Source organism: Aspergillus tubingensis (assembly GCF_013340325.1).
Source record: "Aspergillus tubingensis WU-2223L DNA, scaffold_12, whole genome shotgun sequence".
In the NCBI taxonomy this organism is placed as follows: domain Eukaryota; kingdom Fungi; phylum Ascomycota; class Eurotiomycetes; order Eurotiales; family Aspergillaceae; genus Aspergillus; species Aspergillus tubingensis.
This window is the reverse complement of record NW_023336286.1, coordinates 280,136-308,047: the sequence shown is the minus strand read 5'-3', so window position 1 is coordinate 308,047 and position 27,912 is coordinate 280,136. Positions and strand designations below refer to the sequence as shown.

The following is a 27,912-nucleotide window of genomic DNA, read 5'->3' as shown; positions in this document are numbered from 1 at the left end:
TAGTGTGTGCGGAGGAACTGGGAGTATGAATGAAGCTGCTGAAGCTTTTCCGGCAGTCCAGTGACCGGGGCTGCAGATGCCTGGCCAATCAGGCTGCATAGGCACCAACGACGTAACCTCCGAAGTCCATCCCGTTCCGCTCAGTTGAACAGTTTCCCCTCCCCCATCTCAACGCTTGCATCGGCCTTTCCTTTGTTAAGCCCGATCTCTTGAGAGTTTTCGGCATTTCCCTCTTCCCAATTGTTTTTCTGAGTACCAATAGGTGAACACCAATTGATCCGCAACCATAACCATACCAGACGAGACAATACTGATGATTGCGCGCCCGCAGCGCGGTGTAGACGTGGTCCCATTAGACCAAGACAGCCACGATGGACTACTCCGCCATATCACACGATCCTGATCATCCCGCAGGTACTTCTCCTTGGGCTTCACCACGCCCGACACAAACAACATTTCCGGCTTCCGTGACTAGCGACATCCCCCCTGCCCCCTTGCCTCCCCAAGATCCCTACAATGCCGAATCGCAGCCTACCGAAGCTCCTGGGTTCCAGGAGAACGAGACTGGATCGCCTGACTTGTCTGCGCGACTGCAGGGTGCACACCTAGGTGAGCCCGGCTATGCTGATGAGCAGTCGCAACAATCTCCGCAGCAGCATGGACAACAACCTCGTTCTCAGCTCCCCGCCCGCTACCAAACGGGCCCAAGACAGAATCCCAGACAACCTGCACCTGTGTATAGGATTCAGGCGAAAGTTACGGGGCTAGAAAGAACGGGCAAGAAGGACCCTATTCTTCGATTCGATGTTCACGTGAGTGGTGCCCTTCTTTGCCTCGCCCTGCGTCTACTGACAACAGGCTCCAGACGAATATCCCCAAATTCAGGACAACGCAGTACCGAGACGTTCGTCGCACCCATGCCGAGTTTGTCAAGCTTGCGGACCATCTGATTTCGGCTAATCCGGAAGCGTTGGTCCCCGCGGTCCCTCCACCACTTACCCCTGCCGGCGCTGGAACCGAAGAGGATGAACACAGAGTCAAGTCGTCTATGCAGCGGTGGCTGAATGTCGTACTGAGCAATGAAGTTCTCACCCATGATGACGAGGTTGTCCTGTTTGTCGAGAGTGATTTCGGTTACAGTCCTGTGGTTCGGATGAAACAACCCGCAACTGGGGTTCGAAGGAAGGTCCTGAAGCAGTTTGCGCCGCCCCCCGATGACACGCCTGAATTACAAAATGCGCGTCCGATTGTGAAGATGTTTTATCTAGGAACAATGGATACTAGTCACAAGGTTGACCGTGTCGTCAAGGCTCGTCGAGGTATGCGCTAGGACGGCTCATATCTTATTATCAAGGGTACTAACATTTGGCTATCCAGGACTCGGTCTCGCAGAATCGGACTTTGGTGTTAAGCTAGGCCAGATGCACGTGCAAGAGACACACCCTGGACTGTCCAATGCCTACCGGAAATTGGGGAAGATCATCCAAACCGTCGGAGATTTCCATGCCGTCCAAGCGACTGCGGAGGCCACAACACTGGGGGATCCTCTAAGCTACCACTCGTCCGATGCCTTTATCGTCAAGGAGACTCTTACCAACCGCCACATCCTCCTTCGTGATTTGATCCAAGCTCAACAGGCCACACGTAGCAAACGCGCCGCCGCTGACCGCCTCAAAGTCAGCTCCTCCGTCCGCCCGGACAAGGTGGACGAGGCTATCAATGCCCTGGACGAGGCCCAAGGCCACGAGGACTACCTCACAAAGCGGACGCAGCGGGTCACATCGAACTTACTCGCTGAGAAGCAACGGTGGTTTGACCGGACAACTAACGACATGCTGAACAGCCTCCGCGAGTATACCCTGCGCCAGATTGAATCCGAACGGAGGACCCTTGCCACCTTGGAGAGTGTGCGACCTGACATTCGAGCAATTGACGCTTCGGGAGGGCTTAGCCGTCTAGGACGCGAATCCCACCCAACTGCTCGTCGACCTAATCTTGGTTCAAGCCAAGGCCCCAAGGGAGATGCTTGGAGCGGCATACCGCGTCGCAGCGACAGCCTCGGCCGGAGCCTCAGTGGCAGCTTTGTTGCACCAACACCTACTGAAGATGACGAGGAGGTCAATGGACAGGGCACTGGGAAGGGGCGTCTGCGCTCTGCCAGTGGCGTGAGTTCGATTGTGGAGGAAGACGATGATGATCGCCTTGACGCTCGTAACGCTGCTAGTCGCCTGGCCACGAGCACTTTCTGAGCAACTGTAGATTATAGGCATGATTCTTGTGCAAGATTCCCCTTTGATGCCGGTTTTCTATTGCAATAAGCCCACCTTTGAGTTTCGCAATCCAGCCACTATGCTTTGCCTTTTATGTTGTACCATGCCCTTGAAGTTTGTGTCGGTTCAAGAAGAGTATATGTACGTCTACCTTATACAAACAATCCGTAGCCTCTCAGATATACTTTTATATTGGCACCCGGGTTCCTTGAGTGGCAGATGTGGGCCACGTTGTCAATTGCGACCCAAGTAATGTACCAGTGAGGTGTCTATGTGCAATGGTCCGAGAACTGGCCAGTTGTTGAATTCATTGGGCTTCAGCCCCGCCCATGTACGTCATGAGGGGTAGCTGGGGTACATACTTTGTAGTAGAGTATCCATCCCCACGACACAATATCAGGATCAAAGTAGTAATAGGATACTGTGAAAAAGGGTTTGTGTCATGTTAAGTTTATAGGTTCATGCCGAAAGTTCATACTGTGGAACCAGACATATACTCCGAGCCATCCATTCCAGTAAAGACTGGAAGCACAAGGAAAGCCCGCAATTGATGGGGATAGCTACTACTTCTTGGTACCCCCACCCCCACTTTTGCCCAGGTCTGAAACTTCTGATTGATTCTTGCACCTGCGAGGATCCATCTTGCCCACTCTTGATTTCAAAGCATGGCGGAGCTTAAGCTGGAACTGGCAGTTGGTCTCTCTTTGTTTTGATCAAGCTATAAAAGTCGAGCTCCCCTCCCCCACTTCTAGTAGCACTCTTTCCCCAGCAATCCCTTATCCATTCTCATACCAACCTTCTTACGAACACTAAGACAAGATGGCTCCCCAAAAGGTTTTCCTGTAGGTTTCCGCTTATCTTTTTACACATGTTAGTACACTTGTTGACCGCTGCTCCTCGTATATTGCAGCACCGGTGTTACTGGATACATCGGCGGAGACACCTTTTACGACGTCTACCAGGCTCATCCTGACTGGCAGTACTCCGTCTTGGTGCGCAACAAGGACAAAGCCGCTCAGGTCACCAGCAAGTACCCCAACGTAAGGATTGTACTGGGTGACCTTGACTCGGCCGATATCATCGAGGAGGAAGTCAAGAACGCTGACATCGTACTCCGTATGTTCCCGAGTCCCTGCTCACGTGCTCTTCTGTAATTTGAATGTATAACTCACGGGCCATGGTTAGACTGTGCCGACTGTGATCATGTCGCTGCCGCCGAAGCCATTGCGAAGGGTGCCACTCACCACACCCCTGACCGGCCAGTGTGGTGGATCCACACTTCTGGAACCGGCATCTTGACCGTGGAGGACTTCCGTAGCAACACTTGGGGTCTGGAACGTGCCAAGCAGCATGATGACTGGGATGGTGTGGATGAGCTCCTCAACCTTCCTGCCGATTCGTTCCACCGCAACGTCGATGAGATTGTCATCAATGCTGGCAAGCGTGCTCCCGACAGTGTCAAGATTGCCATCGTCTGTCCGCCTACCATCTACGGACCCGGTCGTGGACCCTGCAACCAGAAGAGTGTGCAGGCATACTGGTTGGCTTCTGCTGTCCTGAAGCGCAAGAAGGGTCTGCAGGTCGGTGAGGGTAAGAATATCTGGCACCAAATCAACGTGCAGGATCTGAGTGACCTTTACCTTCTGCTGAGTGAGGCTGCTGCTGCGGGAGGTGGCAAGGCCACTTGGAACGACAAGGGTTACTACTTGGCAGAGAACGGTCCTTTCTGCTGGGGTGACATCCAGAAGCAGGTGGCCCAGGTGGCCTACGAGAAGAAGCTCATCCCGTCCCCTGAGGTTGAGCCCTTGACCGACGAACAGGTTACTGAGATCAATCAGTTTGGCCTGTATGCTTGGGGTAGCAGCTCTCGCGGTACTTCCTACCGTGGCAGAAAGCTATTGGGTTGGAACCCCCACCGCCCTAGTCTGAAGGAGCTTATTCCTGACATCGTTGACATTGAGGCCAAGGCTTTGGGCTTGCTGTGAGGGAGCTCGGAAGTTTATGTAGCCAACTACGACGTATTGATATAATGAATGACATGATAATGTTCAAAATGCGATATGGATTTTGTAAGGTGTGAACCATCGCCATTGAAGCGATATATTCTACTTCAAAACCGAGTGATATATTGGTCGTAACAAGTAGCAAATATTAATGAGTTTTGTGAACAAAGGAAAATGCCTCAGGCGGGTAACACCGAAAAAGCCTAGCGCGGAGCTCTCAAGACTAAGCGATCGAGGCGCGACACCCGCCCGTAGACGCCGCCGCCTTTACTGCTACCCGTGCATTCACTGCCATTACGTTCTTTGATCCGACCAGCGATCTTTGTGTCTTCCCCAGGCATCATCCTTTCCCTCCTTCCGCCGTATGAGTTTTCCACAGCAGGTTGTTTCCAATAGTCCCCTAAACCGCGTTCCATCGATTTCTCCGACCGATTGCGGCTCTGTGGTCCCACGTGAAGGAAGCTGACCCTCGGAAATCTAGGTTCGCCGCATGAATTGCGACCTGTCGGGAACACATCGGTTTTCTATCCGCGCACTCTAGCTCCAATCGGGCTGTCATGGCTCCAGGTGCCGGAGGAAAGAGAAAGAGAGGTGATAGATCGTGGTCTGGCGATTCAGGGAACGACGGTCAACGGCCATCGCCCCATCGACCGGGCAATCTCAACATGTCGCAACATAACTACGGTCCGCAATCTCGCGATTACTCTGACGCGCGTGGTCGATTACGAAGGCAACCCAGTCGGGGTGGAAGGAATAGCATGGGTCGAAGGCCCAGCACCGATGGTCAGAACCCTCCTGCCGGTCGGAGGGATAATGCCATGTCCCCGCCCAGCACAACTCCCGCGAAAGACATCTCAGAACAAAGTCAGGCAAACGGCGTGCCTTCAACAACAGATCACCAAAAGCCCCCTCCATCACCTTCTCTTTCCTCGTCACAACCACCGTCACACATTAATCCATCTCCCGCGCCTACTCCCACGCCGGCCCCTGCGCCGATAGCTCAGGCGTCGGCTCCTCAGCCTCCTGCCGGGCCCCCGCCACCCTACGACTACGAATATGTTACACAGAACGCCATCGACGAGTGGGCGACGACTGGAAAGAAGGATCTTGTGGAAAAGGGTATCCAAGTGAGAGACGCACAAGATGCCGCCGCACTTGCTTCGATATACCAGGAACTCATTCGGTCCGCCCTACACGGTCGTCTGCCACCGGAGGAAGCTGGAGCTGCAGTCAGGGATGTCATTGGCGAAGATGTTGCCGCTGAGGATGTTGATATGCAGAATGAAGGACAAACACAAGCCATCCTCGACACCCGCTCCTTATTCCTGGACACTTTATCCATCCTCACCGATTCCGACACTTCTAATAGTGCCCTGAGGCCGCTCGTGTTCTCTACGAGGATCAACCCCGCTCTCATGCGCCTCCAACTCGACACTCAACTCCTTCAATCCCTAGGACTTGTCCGAGAAACGTTCACACGCATGGGTATTCGCAAGCAGACGAACCTCCTTTATCGGCAATCGAACTACAACCTTCTGCGGGAAGAGTCTGAAGGATACTCGAAATTGCTTACAGAGCTGTTTACAACGAGTAACAACGAGCCCCCCTCCAGCGAAGTCGTCGAGGACACATTTGAGAAGGTGAAGGCGATGATTGGCGCGTTTGATATGGATGTAGGCCGTGTCCTTGATGTTACTCTCGATGTTTTTGCTGCTGTTCTTGTAAAGCAGTACCGTTTCTTCGTGAAGCTCCTGCGTGCTAGCTCCTGGTGGCCGAAAGAGGATGCCTTCCGCACAGTCGATGCGGGTAACCGTGATTCTGGTCTACCCAACTGGGCTTTGCCTGGGTCTTCTGGGTGGGTAACTACCGACGAGGAACGTCTCGAAGCAATGAAAGCGAACGAGCAACGAGATCACGAGTTCTGGAATAGAGTCAGAGAAATCGGGATCCGTGCTTTCTTTGAAATCGGTCGCCGGCCTGTGTCCAAAGAAGAGCTACAGCGAATTCTCCCGGAAAGCAACAGTCTCTCGGAAGAGGAAAAGGAAATGCGGAAATGGATTGAGGAAACCGGAACACTACCTCCCAAGGGAAGTCGAGTAGCAGCACAGTTACTTGGTTTCAAGCTTCGTTTCTATTCCTCCCGCGCTCGCGCCAAACATGATGTTCTTCCGGACAACCTCATCTACCTTGCGGCTCTATTGATCAAAGTTGGTTTCATTTCACTACGTGACCTGTATCCGCACCTCTGGAGGCCGGATGACTCCATGGATGCGCTCAAAGAAGAGAAGCTGAAGGAGAAGGCTGATCGCGAACGGGCAGCACGGCCTGGTGGTGGCATCAATGCCTTGATGATGGCTGGTGCTCTATCAGACGACACCCTACCCATTCCACGCATTCGCGAGTCTGAGACGCGATCAGCGACTCCAGGAAAAGATCAGGAAACGGACAAATCTACAGGCGTAAAGGCAGAGGAGGACGAGCTTCCTGAACCTTCTGACCAGAAAGTGATGCTTCTCAAGAGCCTACTCGCCATTGGAGCTCTCCCCGAGTCTCTTTTCATCCTCAGCAAATTCCCCTGGCTTATGGATGTCTATCCCGAACTCCCTGAATTCATTCACCGCATCTTGCACCACTGTCTTGGCAAGGTCTATTCTTCATTGCGCCCATTGCCCTCGGTGGACGCGCTCAAAGACCAAAAGCAAATACTCAATCATGACCAGTCTGGCGTGCCAAAGGGACAAATACGGCTGACGCAGGCGCCACCACGCCGAGTTCTTCGGTGGGCTCAGCTCGATAAAGAAGATACGAACGATGGAACCGACTACAGGTTCTATTGGGATGATTGGGCGGATAATGTTCCCATTTGCCAGACTGTTGACGACGTCTTCGCATTGTGTTCATCATTCCTTAATCTGTCTGGTCATAAGATCGGCCAAGATCCAAGCCTACTAACAAAAATTGCAAGGATCGGAAAGCACAGCATGAGCAAAGATCACTCGCCAGAGAACAGAGCTCGTTGGCAGGATCTTTGCAAACGCCTCCTGGTTCCGTCGATCAGTCTTACGAAGGCGAATCCCGGTGTGGTGAATGAGATCTTCGACCTTATCAGTTTCTTCCCTAGAGAGATACGGTACAACATGTATGCCGAGTGGAACTCCGGCCAGACGTCCAGACTTCCTGACATCAAGTCGGCATTTGATCAGGCGAAGGCGGAAACGAAAGATGTTCTTAAGAGGCTCAGCAAAACGAATATTCGACCTATGGCTCGTGCGTTGGCCAAGATTGCCTACGCCAATCCGGGCATCGTTATCAGTGTGGCCATCAATCAGATTGAGTCTTACGAGAATCTTATCGAAGTCGTTGTGGAGTGTGCGCGCTACTTCACATATCTTGGGTACGATATCCTGACGTGGGTCATGATCAGCTCGCTGGGCCAGAAGGGACGAAGCCGCGTTCAGGAAGGCGGCTTGTTGACTAGTCGTTGGTTGAACGCCCTGGCGACATTTGCAGGAAGGACTTTCAAGAGATATTCAGTGATGGATCCAACCCCGGTCTTGCAGTACGTCGTGGATCAGCTTCGCCAGAACAATTCAACGGATTTGATCATCCTCGAGCAGATGATAAGTTCTATGGCGGGAATCATCACAGACAACAATTTCAACGATGCGCAAATCCAGGCCATGGCAGGTGGCGAACTTTTACAATCACAGACAATCTTGCAGTTGTTGGATAAGCGACACGAGTCAAAGACTACCTCGAGACGGCTTATGAAGTCTCTCACTGTTTCAAAGCTTGCCGGACAATTGCTCATTGCCATTGCCCAAGAACGACTGATCTGCGTCTTCAGAGAAACAGAAGGCGCTTCAGAGCTCAAGCTCCTGGGAAACATCTTCGATGAGATTCACCGTATCCTTGTTCAGTACCTGGACCTGCTTCGCAGTAACTTGTCGGTCGAGGAGTTTGATTCGTTCGTTCCCGACTTAGCTTCCCTCATCAGCGATTTCGGCATCCAGCCCGAAGTAGCGTTCTGGATTCGGCGCCCGAGTATTGCGAAAAAGGTTGCAGATATAGAAAAGACGATGCAGGATGAAGAGTCATCAAAGACCCCGGTCGCACTGGTGTCCAGTCGCGAGAGCGAAGAGACATCGCCACCCAAGCCCGAAACTGACAAGATGGAAACGACGGAAGATGGGGAGGCGACCGTGACTGAAGGCGAACAGCCGTCAGAGAATACCATGGATGTCGATGCCGAAAAAGCCGAGACCGTGAACAACACCGACAATAACGCTGCTACAGTATCTACTGGGCCTGTCGCTGCCGATGCGCCTGCTTTGAATCCCGTCTTGCAAGATCTCCAGGACCAAGTCAAGGCTGTGTTGAGTCCCGAGACATGGGGCGTTGTCGGCTTACAGTTCTATGTGACATTCTGGCAGCTGTCTTTGTACGACGTGCATATACCCCAAAAATCGTATGAAGATGAAATTGATCGGCAGAAGAGGAAGGTCATGGCCATCAGCAACGATCGGTCCGATATCAGCATGGCAGGGACGCAGAGAAAAGAGCGAGAGAAGAAGCAACTCACGCAGCTCCAAGATCGGATACTGGAAGAGAACAAGGCCCACTTGAAAGCCTACGGGCAAACAAGGACCAAACTACAGAAGGAAAAGGATCGCTGGTTTGCGGGTATGCGTGGGAAGCACGATTCGTTGAATGTTGCCCTTCTTGAGCAGTGCTTCCTACCGCGTCTCTTGTTGTCCCCCATTGATGCATTCTACTGCTTCAAGATGCTCAAATTCTTGCATACAACTGGAACTCCAAACTTCCGAACCGTCGGACTTCTGGATCAGCTATTTAGGGAGCAAAGACTTACCGCGCTGATATTCCAGTGCACATCAAGAGAGGCAGATAACCTGGGTCGTTTCTTGAATGAGGTCTTACGCGACCTCGGTCGTTGGCATGCCGACAAGGCCGTCTACGAGAAGGAAGCGTTTGGCACCAAGAAAGACCTTCCTGGATTCGCCAAGAATGTTGACTCGGATGGGAAGCCAGCCATTTATCTGGAGTACGAAGATTTCCGTCGGCTTTTGTACAAGTGGCACCGCCTCTTCTCCTCAGCTCTGAAGACGTGCTTGAACGGTGGGGAGTACATGCACATTCGTAACGCGATCAGCGTGTTGAAGGCTGTTGTGCAGAACTTCCCCGCCGTGAACTGGATAGGCCGGGACATGTTAACCAGCATGAACAGCTTGAGTCAGAACGACGAACGAGATGATGTCAAGATTCCGGCTGCTTCTCTGATTGGCGATCTCAACCGGCGTGAGAAGAAATGGTTGCTTCCTCAAGCGTTCATGAGTGCAAGCCCGCCAGTTCCTGGCAGACCAGGTGCAGCAACAAAACCAACCACACCACGTCCATCGTCTACAACACCCACCCCCTTGAATGCTAGTGCTGTCGAGTTCAAGCCTACAACTACCAACGGGTAAGTCCTCAGGAGGAGAAAAATCACTTTACTGTGTTGATCCCAAATACTGATATCTTACGCAACTACAGGTCGCAAGGAGAGTCGAAACCCGATTCGGGCGCGACGAAGGCCGAGGTTGAAGATGGAGAGATAGAGGATGCAAAAATGGCCGATGTCCCGCTGGCTGATCGGACAGCACAAAAGCCTTCGGACACAAAGGCTACGCCATCTCAACGTGATTCGCCTGCGGCTCAAATTGCTGAAACACAAGCATCCGCCAATCGCGAGCAAACATCAAGCGAGAAGGATGTGACTTCAGCTCGCGGGGCTCATCCAGAGGCGGACTTGCCTGCTCGGCCCCAGGCGCCAGCATCACCCGCTGCGTCGCAAGCTACGTCGAGAATCTCAGACTCAGGTAGACCGGCAAACGTACCGAAGCGCCCTGAACCGGAACGGGCACCATCCAGTGCGCAGAACACCCGAGCACAAGCGCAGGGACCACACCGATTCAACCGTGAAGACAAGTTACCCCCTCGGCCTGATCTCTTAGAGGACCGCCGTGACAGACATCAAGACTATCCACGTGGTGGTCGCTTTGGCGGGGACCATGACTATCCTCGGCCATTCGATCCGGCCATGGGTGATGTGAGACCCTACCCCCGAATTGACAGGGAGTACCCAAGGCAACCTATGGACGAACCATTCCGCAGCTTTCCTCACCGGGATGGACGTCCGCCGCGTGATGCGGACTGGCCGGATCGGCCCGGCCGTCTACGGCCAGATGTTCGGGAGGGACCAGCAAATGTACGATCTGTTCCTCCCACGCACCCCGATCGCGCTGGTATGATAGACGACCACTCAGAAGGTTTTCGGAGGGGTGAAAGCGGACGACAAGATAGAGACGACCGACGAAATTTGCAACCACGAGCATTGTCTCCTCCAAGAATGGAACCATTGGGCCGTCCGGAACGGTTCCCAGCCGATGATCGCCGTGCTGCCAATTTTGCTCAGTCTCATGCACGAAACGAGGATATGCCCACAGGGCCACGAAGTGAGCGATATGGGCGTCCTTCCATGGATGGCGCTGACAGTCGAGATACAGTGACCGGCATTGACATGAATCATGGCCGACTGCGTCAACCAGAGCCGCCTACGGACGTTCCGTCAGGCCCGAGAGGAAGAAACAATGCTGGGCGTGGTGGCCGCAATGCCGCCGGGTTACAGCATTCTCAAGGACCACCTGCGTCCGGTGCAATGGCTCCGACTGAACGCCAGCCTCCTATTGGCCCGGGCCGGCAAGGCTTACGAAACGCACCAGATCAGTCTACCACAACAGGGCCCCCGTCACCAGGCCCCGAGAAACTCGACACTAGCGGAATCCACCCTGATAGGTTGAAGGTCTTGCAGCAGCAGCCCCAAGATAACTCATACGGGGGCGGTCAACGCTCGCATCATGCGTCATCTCCTGCATCGATTGTTCCCCCATCTGGTCCACGCAGTGGACTAGGACCACCCTCTGGACCTGCAACCATGCCACGTGGCCCGCCTTCAGGTCCCGGGTTTGGTGGTGAACGTGGCCGGGGAGACAAGCGATTTGCTGGCATCAACAATATGCTCCAGCAATCCGGTGGGACGCCGGACCGTGGCCCTGGTCCGACGATTCGAGGACGGGGTGCCAACCGACAGTCTGGTGCCATGAATGCACCATCACCGCAAGCGGCCCGGCCTCCAACTCCCGGTGCGCAGGAGGATGGTGGCCGCGGTGGCTCAGCATCTCAAGGTCGCCCCGATCTTCTGGCGGGTCGGTCTTCTGGCGCTCCCTACGGTGAAGAGGATGGCCCTTCACGCAGCCGACCAGGAGGCAGTCGAGGAGAGCCTGCGGAGGAGTCCAGCGCGGAGAGCCGACGAAGCCAACGGTTCTCTTCGGGCACACACCCACATGATCGTGAACGGGAACGGGACCGCGATCGGGAACGGCGTGGCGGCGAAGAGGAGGGATCACGCAGTAGCAGTCGACGGGAAGAGCACCGAGACCGAAACCGGGATTACGAGCGTGAACGGAGTCGCCGAAGCGACGCGGGTGGTGCACCGGGAGGGCCTCGGGAAGAACGGTATGAGTCTCGCGAGGCATCTCGACGTGGGCCTGGCGCACGTGAAGACAACCGGCGGCGGCGTGACCGGGAGGAGGGCTCGGACATTGCCCCAAGTAATCAGGAGCATGAAGGCCGTCTTCGACCTCCGTCTTCTCTTGGCGGACAGGGTCCCCCACCACCTCCGCCGCCCCCGCTTGCTGGTGCTGAGGATGACCGACGATGGGTAGGTGGGCGCGAGCTGCGGGATCGTGATCGTGAGCGTAACCGGGATCGTCCGCGTGAACGGGACTACCATCGCGAGGGGGCGCCTAGTGGGCCTCACCGCAAGCGTAACCGACCTGGGGATGAAGGAGGACATGGCGATGGTGGTGGGCGTGGAGGAATGCGGATGGGAAATGAATCCAAACGGCCCCGACGTGGCGCATGAAGGATGACGGAAGATACAAGGGGTTTGATACCGGCGGAATGATGCGTGATTGCATGTTGCTCTTTTTTTGTCTCTCATTGAATCTACCATTTCCTTTTGACCTATTACACGACTCTATTACTAGCATTGTTGGACGGTGTTTTGCGTTCCGTCTGTTTACCTGGGACTTTCTGATCTATGTGCACGCATGGCCTGTATCATACAATTTTTCCTCCATTCCCCATTTGTGTTCTTGATTGGATACCCGGACGCATAGCAGCTACTACCTACTCGCAGTCAGCTGGCTGCACGTTACGAGAGTTAAGTTCCGGTCCGTAGTCTGGCTGCATGAGTAGTCGAGAGACAAGGGGTGTAAGTGGGATGATTTGCTTTTCTGGGTAGGACAATGTCCGACGTGGTTCACTTTCAGACCCTGCATCTGCATCTGCAAGCAAGATGGTGGCTGCCAGGATACCCGGTCCATCTGTAAGACGAAAGGCCAACTGGCGACAGGGCAGGCGGGCCGACACTCCGACCAAACCAAGCGGGTAATCTTCGGGGCATTTCGTGGCTGCTCCTTCGGCCATTCCTCCCGTCGATCCGCCATTCATGATGTTGATCCAAGATGCATTCCATCCCACTCTGCAGCCATCGGATGCATGGATGATTCAGGCGGGGTGCCAGGCACCGTTGAGTTCCGGATATATGAACTCCTCCGTCTGCCCCGCTCCAACCACTTGTTTCAGTAGTAGTCCTCGACTCGAGCCAGTCTGATCTGTGATAAATTTATACTTCAATCCCTCCCTTCCCGTTCAATTACCGACGATTCTCCGGCTCTTAAACTAAACTCTGCTGCACAACCTGCAGTTAACTCGAATGCCAGTCCATCTCATTCTCGAATTACAATAAATTCACCCTCCCGTCTCCGTCACCATGGCACGTCTGGACGTGGAAAAGACCATTGAAGAGCTTACGCTGGGCGAAAAGGTAGCTCTCACGGCTGGCAAGTAACGACCTATAACCGAACTAAAAACAGAAAAGACCACTAATCATTACAACAGGCGTGGACTTCTGGCACACTGCCTCAGTTTCCCGACTAAACATCCCCGCTCTGCGCATGTCCGATGGTCCCAATGGCGTGCGAGGCACCCGCTTCTTCAACGGAATCCCAGCCGCCTGTTTCCCCTGTGCCACCGCCCTCGGAGCAACCTGGGACGCCCATTTGCTGCACGAGGTGGGCCAGCTCATGGGTGACGAGTCCATCGCTAAGGGCTCGCATATCGTGTTAGGTCCCACCATCAACATTCAGCGCTCCCCGCTCGGCGGTCGAGGCTTCGAGTCTTTCGCCGAGGATGGCGTACTTTCCGGAATTTTGGCTGGGAATTACTGCAAGGGGTTGCAAGAGAAGGGCGTTGCTGCCACGCTAAAGCACTTTGTCTGCAATGATCAGGAGCATGAGCGTCTGGCGGTCAGCAGCATCGTCACTATGCGTGCCCTGCGCGAGATATACCTGTTGCCGTTTCAGTTGGCTATGAGGATATGTCCTACTGCGTGTGTTATGACGGCCTATAATAAGGTCAATGGCACGCATGTCAGTGAGAATAAGGAGCTTATTACTGATATACTCCGTAAGGAGTGGAATTGGGATGGTCTGGTTATGAGTGATTGGTAAGAAATATCTCTATAAATAGCTGCCTAGCATGAATATTGACAGTGCCCCAGGTTCGGAACCTACAGCACCTCCGATGCTATTGCTGCTGGTCTGGACCTCGAAATGCCCGGCAAGACACGCTGGCGTGGCTCTGCCCTGGCGCATGCTGTGTCGTCCAACAAGGTGCCAGAATTCGTTCTGGACGACCGTGTCCGGAATATTCTTAACCTCATCAACTGGGTCGAGCCTCTGGGAATCCCCGAGCACGCCCCAGAAAAAGCCCTCAACCGCCCCCAAGACCGGGAACTTCTCCGCCGCGCCGCTGCTGAAGCCGTCGTGCTTATGAAAAATGAAGACAACATTCTTCCCCTCCGCAAAGACAAACCGGTCCTGGTCATCGGACCCAATGCCCAAGTCGCCGCCTACTGTGGCGGCGGCTCTGCCTCACTAGACCCCTACTACACCGTCTCGCCCTTTGATGGCGTCGCCGCCAAAGCCACCTCCGAAGTTCAATTCTCGCAAGGCGTCTACTCCCACAAAGAACTTCCTCTCCTCGGTCCCCTGCTTAAAACCCAGGACGGTAAACCAGGATTCACTTTCCGTGTCTACAACGAGCCTCCTTCCCACGAGAACCGCACCCTCGTCGACGAGCTCCATCTCCTCCGCTCCAGCGGCTTCCTCATGGACTACGTCAACCCCAAGATCCACTCCCTCACTTTCTACGTCGACATGGAGGGCTACTTCACCCCCACAGAATCCGGCGTCTACGACTTCGGCGTCACTGTAGTCGGCACCGGCCGTCTTCTAATCGACAACGAAACCGTCGTCGACAACACCAAGAACCAACGCCAAGGCACTGCCTTTTTCGGCAACGCCACCGTCGAAGAGCGCGGCTCCAAGCACCTCAACGCAGGCCAAACCTACAAAGTAGTCCTCGAATTCGGCAGCGCCCCCACCTCCGACCTCGACACCCGGGGCATTGTCATCTTCGGACCCGGCGGATTCCGCTTCGGCGCCGCCCGCCAGGTTAGCCAAGAAGAATTGATCTCAAACGCCGTCTCCCAAGCCAGCCAAGCCTCTCAAGTCATCATCTTTGCCGGTCTCACTAGCGAATGGGAAACCGAAGGCAACGACCGCGAACACATGGACCTTCCTCCTGGAACCGATGAATTGATCTCTCGCGTCCTCGACGCCAACCCAGACAACACAGTCGTGTGTCTCCAGTCTGGTACCCCTGTCACCATGCCATGGGTCCACAAAGCCAAAGCCCTCGTCCACGCCTGGTTCGGCGGAAACGAATGCGGAAATGGCATCGCGGACGTCCTCTTCGGAGACGTTAACCCGTCCGCCAAGCTCCCCGTAACTTTTCCCGTCCGCTTACAGGATAACCCTAGTTATCTTAACTTCCGGTCCGAGCGGGGCCGCGTTCTCTACGGTGAAGACATCTACGTCGGATACAGGTACTATGAAAAGACGAACGTGAAACCCCTCTTCCCCTTCGGCCACGGCCTATCCTACACCACTTTCTCCCGTAGCGATCTGGAGATCACTACCTCCCCGGAGAAGAGCACCCTCACCGACGGCGAACCCATCACCGCCACAGTCAAAGTAAAGAACACAGGCACAGTCGCCGGCGCAGAGATCGTCCAGCTGTGGGTCCTTCCCCCAAAGACGGAGGTGAACCGTCCCGTCCGCGAACTGAAGGGGTTCACGAAGGTGTTCCTCCAGCCTGGGGAGGAGAAACAGGTTGAGATTGTCGTAGAGAAGAAATTGGCGACGAGCTGGTGGGACGAGCTGCGCGGGAAATGGGCGTCGGAGAAGGGAGTGTACGAGGTGTTGGTCACAGGAACTGGGGAGGGAGAGTTGAAGGGGGAGTTTGGAGTTGAGAGGACGAGGTACTGGATTGGGCTGTAGAGAGGATGTTGAGAAGTATTGATATCTGCATGGGTAATGATTGATTATGTGATGGTCAATGAATTGATTCGGATGCTTCTATTTACAGAGATGAGTAAAGGTAGGAAATAAATAGAAGACAGCATGGATTCATATCAACGACACAATAGCCTAGAACAACTGGGTAAGATAGTAGAATAACATACGCACTACACTCCTAGTCAGTCTACTACTATCTACTAGCTATCACTTTGAAGTCACATTTAACTTTCTCTCTATATCTCTCTCCCCCCCACCCCCCCCTCTCTCTCTGCCTCTCTCCACCTCCAATTCATTCTTTTTGAATACAGACACTATGATGATTAACTACATATGATCAAACACGCCTCGTGAACTACCACAATATAATACCGTCATGGGTACAGTGATCATATACACATATGCATCCTGCTAGTTATTTCTACCAGCAATGTTTGATATCCTTTTTCTATTTTTACTTGTATTTTTACCAAGATAGTGAACTTAACGAACTCGTAGTTACATACTATCATTTCTTTCAGAGTGTGCATTACTACTACTTCATGCACTCTGTGATAGATGGTGATGGCAGTGGTGGTAGGAGTTATGAGTGATAGTAGTAGTAGGAATACTGCAGGTAGCTGTATATCCTGCTCTATACCTCAAATCTTTTGAGTTAATCTGTATATCTTAGTATACTAAAATATATTAAAAACAGAGACTGTATGTATCAGATATATTATATAGATTTAAGAATTTTATATAGATTTAATAATATTATATATTATAAATATAAATAATAGTTCTTGTATATATTTATTCTTTTTTCTTAGTCTTTAAACTACAGAAAATAGCAAGAGTTTCTAAAATTTTAGAGAATACTAGATTTATAAATGGTTTCTACCACTTCTAAGAATTATAATAAAAAAATTGACCTTTGAATACATGGAATTGATTATGTCGTCATGTGAAGCTTCCGCGATTTTCCCTTAGCCTGACCAGGTAGGACATCACCATCTCTCATACTTCGGTAACAGTGCGAGGACCTCTTCAGTTATATCCTTGATGGCTAACCGTGATTAGAAACGCGTCGACTGACATGTAGATGAACCACTTTCACTTTCTGACGTTGGAAAGGCGCATGAGCAGGTATTGTAGTATATAATTGGGTGTTTTTGCTTGCTGCTCAAGCAAGGCAAGTGCCTCTCTTGCTTTTGTTTCAACGGAACGAAGGGTTGCCCTGGTAAACTCCAGGCTGCCTGCCTCGTCCATTTTCTCCAGAACCAGCATTTTCATTTCTGGGGACATGCTGCCATCGCGTGATCGCTGTTGTAAGATGCACTCAATCATCAGCCGATCTTTGGAGCTATTCAGAAGATGAATCATGGGCAAGGAGAATTTCCCTTCGTCTAAATCTTCCGCAAAGCCCTTTTCTTTCTCGTACTAGCGGTTGTCAGAATTGCGTTGAAGATCACAGCCATAACAAAGCTCGAACCTTGGCGGAAGTGAGATTGATATAATCATCGCGAATTTGGAAGAATTGCCCAAGGAGATGTAGGAAGTTTCTGAGGTCATCCACGTCGATAGCCCTGGTGAGGGATGTTAGCAATTTAATTTAAGCAGGGTAAATGAATACACGCCCTGTTTGTTTGCCCTCTGAGTAAAGCAGTCTTCCGATCATTGAGAATAAGCCCCCTGTCTCTGCTATCTGTTAGTGTTGTCACCAGGTTTATCTAGGTTGACACTTACTTGACTTGCATACTTCCAGGTACTCCGCGAGTGATGGACAAGAAGCTGTATGGGTCCAGTAAATATCGTAACTCTGACCTATGGTAAGGGCCTTCAGATCATCTTGATATATACTTAGCACCTGCCTCATTTCAAAAGGCCAATTCACAAACCGGCGATGACTCTCTGGGAGTCCTTGCTCAAATGAAAAGTATCTTCTGATATAAGGACCCAGAGGAAATTGGCGGAATTAATTGTCTGTGCCCGTCCGAACACGCGATAGGCTGCCGGTTGCCCTCGCCGAAGAGGTGAGCCGTCTTCGATGTCGTCAATCAGCAAGGACGCACTGTGAATATTGGATACGACTCTTTTAATAAGATCAAGAGCATCCCGGGAAACGGCGAACCATGAGCTCAATCCTTCGATCAGAGTCCCTCTGATGTTTTTAGATGGGACAGATTCCAGATAGTTAATTGGAGCAAAAACGAGCTAGGTCATGTGGTCAGCTTGCCGATTTCCCCGAGAGAAGGCACGGTACTCTAGTAGTAACCTTTTCATCCAAGCACTGCCTCTGGATTTCTCGAGGGACCTCGTCGCCATTGTCTTTAACCATTGTCTGATCCTTCAGTAAAGTCCCAGTCTGTCTGTCATCAAGTTTCGACGGCTGGTCATTATTTGCAGCGGCTTTCAGGTATTCTTCGCATTTTGAAGTTGCCTCATCAAATTTCTGGATGTTGTAAGATGAAATAGGCCGATCTCCAAACTGCGTGATGTTCTCTTTCCAGGAGTGGTAGCGATAGCATTGAGAGCCCCAGTACCAGTTTCCGGAGGCCGCAAGCTCAAGCAGATCAAGATAGTGCACAATTTGCGGCAAGTCTCTCCCATGAGCTCTGGAAAAGCTAGCTTTTTCCTCAAGGAACTGTTCTTCGAGTGGCCTAAGCTTCTCTATGAGCAAAATGTGCTTCGCCTCTTTGGCCGTGATGTTCCGATGCTTCATTAGGTGCCAAACACCATTGCTTATTCTTCCGCCAGCTTGGATGCCAAGAATAGCTTCCATTTCGAAGCTGTACAGATCATTGCTAAGAACTGTCATCGCCATTGCTTTCCAAGCGATATGATGGACGGTATCCAGATCACGCCGAGTCAGGTCGAGTTCGCATGCATAAAAAATTAACCCAAGGAACATGCTAATGAGGATCGTCATCATCGTCCATCTGTAGTAATGAAGTGAGATGGTTGAACATACGCACAGCCAGCATTCTCCCAGCGATAGGCGAGCCATTTATCCCAGTCGTGAATTTCAACGGCCCGCTTCCCCCCAAGCGACGAGCGATATTGCTCCAGTGCCTCAATGACCACTTGCCCTCGAACTGGATCGATCGCGAGGAGGTCGACCAGAATTTTCGTACAAAGTTGCGTTTTGCGTGTTCCCCAATCGTGTCGAGCTTTGACTGAATATTGCAACTGGCGCTCGGATACCAAGCCTCGTGTGTCCCAGTTTCGTGTTGAAGCCACCTGTAGGGTTGGGTTTTAGCTAAATGTTTTAGCTAAATATGACGATATTCGTTAGTCGTTTTTACCTTTTCAAACTCGGTTGAGTCAACAATGGGGTCTATCAATTCAGTCAATATCAATTCTCTCAAGCCCAGACAAGAGTCGAACTAACCATCAAGTGTGAAAATAAACTCAAGGGTTTTGGTCACAATAGCGATTCGCTCCGGTTTGGCTTCTGGTACAGCAAGAGCAATGAAAGGCCCGCAAGGACATGCCGAACTACAGAATCCTTGTCTGTCGGCGCTACCCCATTCTTCCCTGAACTCCCCAATTGCGGTATCGGCAATATGAGAGTTTCTACCCTTTCGCACAGCAAGTCGTGTCGAGCATGATTGTGCTACAATCTGCGGGTCAACTGGGTCAGAGTAGAGGAACTCCATGGTTCAGACGTAAGCGCAGAAATAAAAGGCCGAGAAAGCGGGTCTGTTTAGATCTGAGACTAACATGAATGGACAGGACCTTTGCTTACAGCGAGGCAGGGGCATGGAAAGTTGGAGTCGAAACTACTAGGTGCGAATTGAAATATTTGACTCGTTATAACAGGAGTCTGTGTTGGATTCCATAATGCTTGCTTCACCATCAAGTAAGGGACTATTGACTACTAGCTCCCAAGTCACTTGGCAGACTAACCAATAGTAAAAGCCTAAAATGAAAGTCGTGCTACCGAAAAAAGAAAAGAAGGGAAAAGAAAAATGACCCACACGTACGGCCACCAGCAATCACTGGAGAGAAAAAGCCATAGGATGTGCATCCGCATTCAATAATTGAAAACCTATCCGACAGTGGATGGAATCAGATACAACCTGTAGTTGACTCGACAGATAGGGCACTTTGCTACTATTCCACGACTTCTTAGACCTTGTGCTGACATAGAATGAACATTCACCTCCACATGTATCCCACGACTTAGAATCTGGGATGATACATAAAGGCGATTTTAAAGAGTACTATCGACCGGACGCCTCCGTACACTTATCCTTAAGGCTTCTCCATCGATAATATATCATTTCAGTATAAGTTAGTGGTGTACGTTTTCAACCATCAAGTGGTCCCAAAAAAAAAAAAAAGGAGGGTTCTATGGACGAAAAGAGATAAGGAAGCATCACGGGACGCATCGCGCGAGAGAAAAGATAGTAGTGTCTATGTCGGTTTTCTTTCTAGATTCTTTATCCCCTAAACTTCATTACTGCTACACAAGCTGACAGTGTTGGATGTTGATTATGCGTATGTGCCTGACCTCTTCTGATTAAGAGATGACTTGAGGATATCTGTATACTAATTAATCTAGTAGATATCTTGTGTGCGATGTGAACGGTACTGCAGTTTTAGCAAGACATTATCGTCGTAAGAGCTGAGAGTCGGACTAGATATACTTCTCTCTGATGGATTGTGCGACCTCCCTCGTACTAAAATCTACATATACACACACGTGCGTGATTCCCCTCAGATTAAAAGGGGGTGGGGGGATTATAGTAACACCTTGATGATACTACCCTCGCCGATGATATTCCAGATAGGGTTCATTTCCTCGATCGATGAAAGCGGGGAAAAGAGTCTGGACTCAGACTCAGACCCCACAAACTGCGTTTGAGGCTGTCTGTCACAATGAGCTGGGGTTTAATTGCGCTGGCTGTGGCTGGGACCCTAGAAGCTAATTGATTGCTTGTCAGACTATCAGCAGGAGGGACATGACCATGGCGCAGACCATCCTTTTCATCATTATGATGGATCAGACAAACCACTCCTGTAGTATATAGTAAACGAGTAAAGAACCCAATTCTCAGACACGGAGCAAAGCCCATATTTTGAAGTAATGATTGACTGAAACTTTGCTTGGTTCCTTCTCACCCTCCTTTAATTCACAGTCAGTGCAGGATTGCCCCCACAATGTCTCCAAAGACCTCTATCATCACCACATACCTCCTCGCCCTCCTCACCAGTCTAATCTCAGCCTAAACTGTCCGAGAACATCTCGACAGATTTTGTCCCTCCAGAAATGGGCAGGAGGTCCAACTGGAGGAGGGACTATTTGTCACATATCACTGTGGAAAGGCCCCCGAGGACTGGGATCTTCTGGAGGGCTACCCTGCAGCGATGGATCCTGAAGCCTGTAGTCGCGCCTGTGTAGCCAGCTCTACCTGCAAAGGAAGTCTATACAGTGCGCAACCGGCGAACCGCAGGGCTCCGTGTTTCCTGTATTCGGGTGCCACTGAGCCGGTGCTTGAAGATATGGATCGTGTGTTGTGGATGTCGTATCGGAAGGTTTCGCCTTTGGACCCGGTTGATTGTAAGGAGGAGCTTGAGTTGGTAGGGGAGTTGGAGGATAAGGTCAGTGGTTTACAGAGGGAGATGGAGCAGCTGAAAAAGGACTTGGAAGCTTGCCAGGCCTCTAGTGGTGGCGAGGAAGGAGATGGAGGCGATAACGGAGGAGGGGAAGAGGGAGGTGAAAAGGGTGGTAACGACGGCGGTTCAGGAACTGGACTAAATGATGCTGTTTGTGAGTGTTCACCCTCATATGAAATGTTTGAAGACACGAAGTTACCTTGGTATGCTGACAAACATCCACCTTCATCAGGTCCTCGAAATGATGAAAACGTCTTTAGCTATGAGAGTAGAAGATGGGAGCTGCACTGTGACAGATGTATGAATATCCCCTCTGTCTGCACTTGTTAAGCACTTTCGATGCCTCTCTTGATGTCCACTAACCCTGCATAGATACCCGTTATGGAACCGGTGCGAACAATGACCTTTGCAGGGATTCCCCCTACCTCAGTATTGGAGAATGTATTCACCAGTGCTCCCAAATACCCAAGTGTAGGATGGTATACTTCCATAAAGGTCTCCGCACTTGTTTTTTTGCGACCAGACCAGGAGCTTTGAGTGGACGTGCTCCCGATTATGACGCTGCCTGGGTTCTTGGATCCTAGAATGACGCTGTCGCTATGCACGGTGCTGCCGTTGCTGTCGAAGTCTCCCCGCATTCGAAGTGCTTCATATTGTTGGAAGATCTCGAGATTGGAAGTGTCGGTTGCTTTATTCTGTTGGGGATTCCAGCACTATGATGTGTGGATTAGCGTTGATCGTGATCAACGAAGTACCATTCTCGTATATTCAAGCGATTTCCCCAGTCTTGTCGATGTGGTAACTGAAATTTAGGAAGGTTACGAGTATGAGTGGCCGGTTTGGCGCTGAGCTCTGGGACCCATCTCCTTGCCAAATCATCAACGTTTGACGTCTGCACCTCGCATCGAAGATATGTTACCTGAAGCCTGTCCACAGAGATAAACTGGCCTTGGGCGTCACATGTCTCCCATTTGGCTGTAAGCATTGTTCAGACCCGGAGACTTCATTCGAATGTAGTAGTAACAGGGGATAAGAGGGAAACCGAAAAGAAGCCTGGCAAATACAGCGCGAGGCGTCGAAGGAAGAAGCGAAGCGACCAGGAGTAGTATCAGGAGGCGAGCAGCAATAGATTGATTGTAACTGCGACGATTGGAAGCCATGCCAAACGTGAATTGCTGCTTGTAGGCACTAGTAAAGGGCCAAATGAACATGAAGAATACCAAATCACTCGCAAGACCAGTCTGACAATCACATGATGATCATGCCCCGTGCTTTGTTTGTTCCAGGTACAACATAGTTAACAAGATGTATCATTGTATGAGTCATTCGATGGCTTTTGTGTTGGAGGTATCCGTCAAGAGAAGTCTTCGATGAAGATGACCTAGGGTCAGACAGTCTAGAGCATCCATGGTTATCTCCATGTAATCATAGAATGAAGGAAGAACCCTTGCAGTGATGGTGTCATGGAAGTCACCGTAAAGTTGCATTTCTGAGGTAGATAGAGCGCATGAGTCTAAGTAACTCTGCAATAGCTTGGGGCTCCGTTCCAAACACGACTTGTTGGGAGCAAACGATTACAGTCGCACGGAGTATACCGCTCTTCACCTGAGACTGGGAGTGGTATAAGATTTGGATCTAGACCAAGTTGTAATTCCCGTTTGCTCCAGGTAACGCTGCTGTACATACCGTATCCTTATTACTTTGCTGCCTGTGCCTGTGCCACTGCTGCTGTTGCTGCTGCTGTTGTTCCAATCCCGACCGAGGCATTTTGGAGGGCTCTTCCCTGGTCAACCCACACCAATACCCTCATTTTGACAACCATCACGACTTCTATCTTGGTATTCTCCCATAGTAGCACCGTTGAAGAGATGATCTCTGCTATTCCTCGATACAATTTGCTTGTGATATCGTCTATATGGCCGACAACAAGGAAGATGCCTTCACGCGGTCGGTTACAGTCCCCTTGATCAGGGGCAGATGAAGCTATTCATCAGATATAAATACCCCCTCATTATCCAGACAATGAGTTGGAAATAGATGCAGAATCAATCGGTTTCTCAAAGTCACCTGGTTCTTCTTTCAGTATCTCAGCTCCCTGCAAAAGATCATCCACAGATCTGCCTCTCATCTCACCAAAAACAACCTCCTCCCTTCCAGCAACTACAACGCACTGCCATCCAGGCCCCTGCTTACAGCAATGGCTTCCATCAAGAACGATGAGCATCAGCATCAGTCATCGACCAAAGACCCAAGGGAAGTTGAAGAGAAGCTATGCCAGCTAATGAAGGACAATTTGCACGCTACCGCAAACGATCCCACTGAAGCTGAGAAACAGCCTCATCAGCCAGATTCCTCTCCTCCTCTCGACGGTCCCCCCACCGACTCGTCTTCGAGCCCCGACGACGACAACAAGACGAACGAAAAAGCGGATGAACCGAGAATCCAAGCAAAGGAGGCAACTGGGCTCAACAACGACCCGTCTCCAAGCCCGAACGATGACAGCAAGACGGACAAACGAGCAGATGGAGAAGCGGATGAATCGACAACCCCAGCAAAGGACGAAACTAAGCCCGCCGACGACGAGCTGTCCCAGTCATCGGAAGACGAGTCGAATTCCCCCGAACCAGACCCAAGCGAAACCAAAGCCGACAGACTGCGGCGCGAGCGACGGGCCGAGTTGGACGATTATATCAAACGGGATCACAAGGATCTAATGCCGCGCCATATCTGGCAAATGGAGCAAGACTTCCGACGTACAGACTGGCAGGCTTGCGCTACAGATCCATCTTATCAGCCACCAGTAGGCACAGAACTGGAATTGAGCGAAGCCGAAGCTGAAGAGCTACAGCGCCAGGAACGAGAGTGGTGTAGGTCATATGAGGAGAACATGAAATGTGAAGATTTTTGCGGGATACCAGACGAGGAATGGTTGGCCGATCTGAAAGCAGAGCAGACAAGTAAAAATGAAGCGGCGGACGAATCGACAACCCCAGCAAAGGAAGAAACCAAGCCCTACGACCAGATGCCTCAGCCATCAGGAAATGAGCCGAATACCCAGCTTTGTCCAAGCGAGACCAAAGCTGACAGAATGCGGCGCGAGCGCCGAGCCCAGTTAGACAGTTATTTCGAACTCAATCAAGGGAGTTTATTGCCCCGTCATGTCTGGAAAATGGAACAAGAGTTCCGACTTACAGACTGGCAGGCTTACGCTACAGATCCATCTTATTGGCCACCGTATACACCACTGGAACTGAGCGAGTCGGAAGCTGAAGAGCTGCGGCGCCAGGAACGAGTATTCTGGGAGCAAAAAGACTTGCCATATGACAGAAACTCCAGGTTCGTGCCACTGGAATATGAGGGAATTATACCCAATGACGATTGGTATTACGATCTTAAGGCCGAGCCAATGACTAGGGAGGAAGCGCTGCGCTACTATGAGCAAAAGTTCCGTACGAAGAAGAGTAAGGAACATGATGATGATCGAAATATTACAGCGGTCGCTCCAAACGAAGTCGAAAACAGCCTTGCTAGCGACCAGATTAGAACCGATCCTTTGGTGCCATCCAAGCTTTGAGACCTTCTTTCATCTCTTTCTTGGGGATATCTTCCAGTGCTACGAGTGTCGACTACCAGCGAAATGGTCATTGAGATCAGTCGTGGTCCGGTTTTCTCTACCTACTTGGAGTAAGGACTGCCCCTTCTCGCAATCCCTCATAAGTCCTTCGTTTATTTCATCAATATAAATCATTCTTTTAAGAAGCATAATATTCAAAATCCTCCAAAGTGCCAAATTCCCATCACCTTAATAGTCGCCCAAAAAGTAGCATCGAAACTTTCAAAAAAAGACCATGGCTTTGAATTCAATACTCTGTCGTGGAGCACCACTTCCATCTAAGCGGAACGAGGCATGTGGGACACCTTTGTCGAAAACCATTACTAGATTAGCGACAGCTATTGAATCATGTGAGACAAATGACGCTGGTATACCTGGTTTGTCATCGAATTCTGTTACCCCCTTGATAGAAGATCCAAGCCTCAGACGGCTGTTGGTTGCTTTTATAACACCACTTTTGGGACTTGCTGTGTTGCAATAAGCAGTTCTGGCCGGGAACGTCATTACCGTGATATATCACAGGAAGTATATCATCCGGATCCACGGAACTCGGTTCGCAAAAGGCTAAAGGATAATTCTTCACCGGAAGTAACGGCAACCAAAGGCTACGGATGAGATATGTCAGTCAGCCGGGTGTACCACGAACGTCATGTAGATGGATTATATACTTATAGAACTCATATTTCGCCGACGGCGCAATGTTTGAATCGGGCTTTGTACAGTACTGTCGAAACAAATCTTGACGCCAGCTCTCTGCCGTGTCTGGGAAGCGAAGGTCAAAAGTAAGGTCTTGGCGCTCTGGTTAAGTGTTCTTACCGATGTGAGCTTTTTCATTCGGCTTGATACCATCTGCATATTTTCCACGGACCTTGGAGATGTCAGATGTCAGACATATGATTGTCGTTCTTGGGTCGGGTATGACGCTAAGTTACCACATGCGACCAGATATGAACGATCGACGCTCCTGTAAGCCTTTGCAGTACTTGCTTGACCTCAGCATAGAGTGTATCACGGATCTTATCCTCATCGTGGACGTCTATATACGACATTGAAGTGCTGAGAGTAACAGTACAAGGCCCTTTGTTTCGCCCATGGATAATCCAGCAAAGACCATGATAGATTGCTTGTTGAATATATCACAAACAAGTAGCTCGCGTGTGAAAACCTCGCAAAATTCCCGCTTGTGACAATGGGTGACTGATCGAGAGGGGCGGGCAAAGTGACATTCTATATATAAGAAGATAAGGAGAGGAATAAACTAGCCAATCAGACATATATACTGCAGAGGTCATGCGTCTTCTCGGGGTTTGAATATAAGAAGGAGTATGTATAATGAGAGAGAATGTGGCATTAAGACACGACATGCTTCAAAGTCTCACTCAAGTTTGGCCAGGATGCATGAAGGTCTATGTGGATGTTCAGGTCACGATAGGCCTGGTTTCACATAGATAGAGGGCGGCGTGCCATGAGCAAAGAACTTAATAACTGTTAGTTGCAGGACTTATAATTACAGATTCAGGTACTTAATACACATGTATTACGCCTGAATGCAAATAAACCATCCGTTCTTTTTTTTCTTTTTCTTTGTTCTTTTTCCTTTTCCCGCCGTTCTCAGAAGATCAGACATCGTATGGTCATGCCCTACAGCCGCCCAGGACGTCAACGGATCAAAGAAAAAGAATTGGGGAGAGAGAGAAAGACGAAGAGAGAGACAGAGAGAGAAATATATAGGCGGATGAATGAATCATAAATCGGAAGATTCCAACTTCGAAGTCCAACTATCAGGTAATGATATTTCGGAGCGGGCCGATGAAATGGCAGGGATTTGGCGGTATTTTTGAAAGAGAGGTATTCACAATGAATTAGTGACTAAATCGAGAAGATATACATTCAACGATAGATGAAGTGACAATTAAAATACGGCAAGGGAATGTATTCGTGATACAAGCGTTACACTCCTTTATAGCGTACATAATGGACAGCGAAACAGCCAATACATTATCGGTTAAATTGCACGTTGAGATTGCCTTTCCTTGAGTGGATACCGTTGCAAATAATGTGATATGGTGCGGTAATGTAACCACAAGAGAAGTAAAACATCTCAAATCAAGGCGAGATTGCCCAGCGCATCTAGTGTCTCAAGGAAGGACCTCTATACAGTTCAGCTTAAAGACCTTGTAGCTGGCCACTTACTCGCTTCGAACTTTATTCTAAATATGTGCTCCGTACTATGTATTGTCTATGGGAACCACCCTGACCAACCAGACTAATTTCCGTCGATCGTCTGGGGTGCGGTTCGGGCCACATGGTTACCCGGGCTATGATCCACTCCCGGAGCATTCCAGGCCCGCCGAGGGATCTTATGTAGAAGAATGTATGGAGCAGAGCCCAAACAATGAAGGAGGTCTAAGATAGGTGCAACTTCTCCGGTTTTTTTTTTTTTTTTTTTTTTTTTTTTTCATTTTCTCGCTTTCTTCCTTGTGTGTACTTCTCGAAAGATGATCATGGCGCGACGGAACGAGCCCACTACAGGGTAGAAATGAAGGTACTTTGGTCTAATCTATTAGTACCTTATCAACAGCAAGCAGATCACATAACATCTGATAGCATTGCATACCCTGTCGAGGGCCTAGAGGAGGCATTCCTGCTCGCTTGAGATTATGTTGCGGCACGTAGAGCGTTGCATAGCAGGGCGAGCTCGCCGAAGAAGTCGCCCAGGTGGGCAGAGCTGTAGTTTATGCACATGCCGAAGGAAGTGGTTTGCTACATTGAGGCGGAGCGATCCAGTAAGCGAATGGGCCCTTTTCGACAATGTACAAGTTGTCACCTATGTCTCTTTGGCTGATGATCTGGTGGTGCAGGTTAATAGTGTGTCATAA

General features: G+C 50.6%; 8 protein-coding genes across 8 annotated transcripts; 6 read left to right on the top strand and 2 right to left on the bottom strand.

Moving 5' to 3' along the window:
- Positions 1-371: 371 nt before the first annotated feature.
- On the top strand, positions 372-2,249 carry AtWU_10158 (retromer subunit VPS17; the record flags this gene model as incomplete). Its single annotated transcript, XM_035505263.1, has 3 exons — positions 372-812; positions 866-1,319; positions 1,378-2,249. The coding sequence occupies 3 exons, from the start codon at positions 372-374 to the stop codon at positions 2,247-2,249; spliced, it is 1,767 nt and encodes a 588-aa protein (XP_035361156.1).
- Positions 2,250-3,089: 840 nt separating this feature from the next.
- Positions 3,090-4,255, top strand: AtWU_10157 (putative nucleoside-diphosphate-sugar epimerase; the record flags this gene model as incomplete). Its single annotated transcript, XM_035505262.1, has 3 exons — positions 3,090-3,112; positions 3,181-3,386; positions 3,456-4,255. 3 exons carry the CDS (start codon positions 3,090-3,092, stop codon positions 4,253-4,255), a joined length of 1,029 nt encoding a protein of 342 aa, XP_035361155.1.
- Positions 4,256-4,938: 683 nt separating this feature from the next.
- On the top strand, positions 4,939-12,254 carry AtWU_10156 (putative THO complex component (Rlr1); the record flags this gene model as incomplete). Its single annotated transcript, XM_035505261.1, has 3 exons — positions 4,939-9,752; positions 9,824-10,785; positions 10,837-12,254. The coding sequence occupies 3 exons, from the start codon at positions 4,939-4,941 to the stop codon at positions 12,252-12,254; spliced, it is 7,194 nt and encodes a 2,397-aa protein (XP_035361154.1).
- Positions 12,255-13,166: 912 nt separating this feature from the next.
- Positions 13,167-15,798, top strand: AtWU_10155 (beta-glucosidase H; the record flags this gene model as incomplete). Its single annotated transcript, XM_035505260.1, has 3 exons — positions 13,167-13,236; positions 13,295-13,901; positions 13,956-15,798. 3 exons carry the CDS (start codon positions 13,167-13,169, stop codon positions 15,796-15,798), a joined length of 2,520 nt encoding a protein of 839 aa, XP_035361153.1.
- Positions 15,799-16,911: 1,113 nt separating this feature from the next.
- On the bottom strand, positions 16,912-19,457 carry AtWU_10154 (terpenoid synthase; the record flags this gene model as incomplete). Its single annotated transcript, XM_035505259.1, has 8 exons — positions 16,912-17,238; positions 17,291-17,384; positions 17,545-17,635; positions 17,697-18,012; positions 18,074-18,710; positions 18,770-19,038; positions 19,104-19,135; positions 19,190-19,457. The coding sequence occupies 8 exons, from the start codon at positions 19,455-19,457 to the stop codon at positions 16,912-16,914; spliced, it is 2,034 nt and encodes a 677-aa protein (XP_035361152.1).
- Positions 19,458-21,171: 1,714 nt separating this feature from the next.
- On the top strand, positions 21,172-22,309 carry AtWU_10153 (uncharacterized protein; the record flags this gene model as incomplete). The annotated part of the gene is made up of 5 exons (XM_035505258.1): positions 21,172-21,570; positions 21,653-21,718; positions 21,793-21,891; positions 22,005-22,117; positions 22,234-22,309. 5 exons carry the CDS (start codon positions 21,172-21,174, stop codon positions 22,307-22,309), a joined length of 753 nt encoding a protein of 250 aa, XP_035361151.1.
- Positions 22,310-23,617: 1,308 nt separating this feature from the next.
- Positions 23,618-24,994, top strand: AtWU_10152 (LysM peptidoglycan-binding domain-containing protein; the record flags this gene model as incomplete). The annotated part of the gene is made up of 1 exon (XM_035505257.1): positions 23,618-24,994. The coding sequence occupies one exon, from the start codon at positions 23,618-23,620 to the stop codon at positions 24,992-24,994; it is 1,377 nt and encodes a 458-aa protein (XP_035361150.1).
- Positions 24,995-25,255: 261 nt separating this feature from the next.
- On the bottom strand, positions 25,256-26,082 carry AtWU_10151 (putative CmcJ-like methyltransferase; the record flags this gene model as incomplete). Its single annotated transcript, XM_035505256.1, has 5 exons — positions 25,256-25,371; positions 25,433-25,638; positions 25,702-25,795; positions 25,850-25,901; positions 25,966-26,082. The coding sequence occupies 5 exons, from the start codon at positions 26,080-26,082 to the stop codon at positions 25,256-25,258; spliced, it is 585 nt and encodes a 194-aa protein (XP_035361149.1).
- Between the last annotated feature and the right edge of the window lie 1,830 nt (positions 26,083-27,912).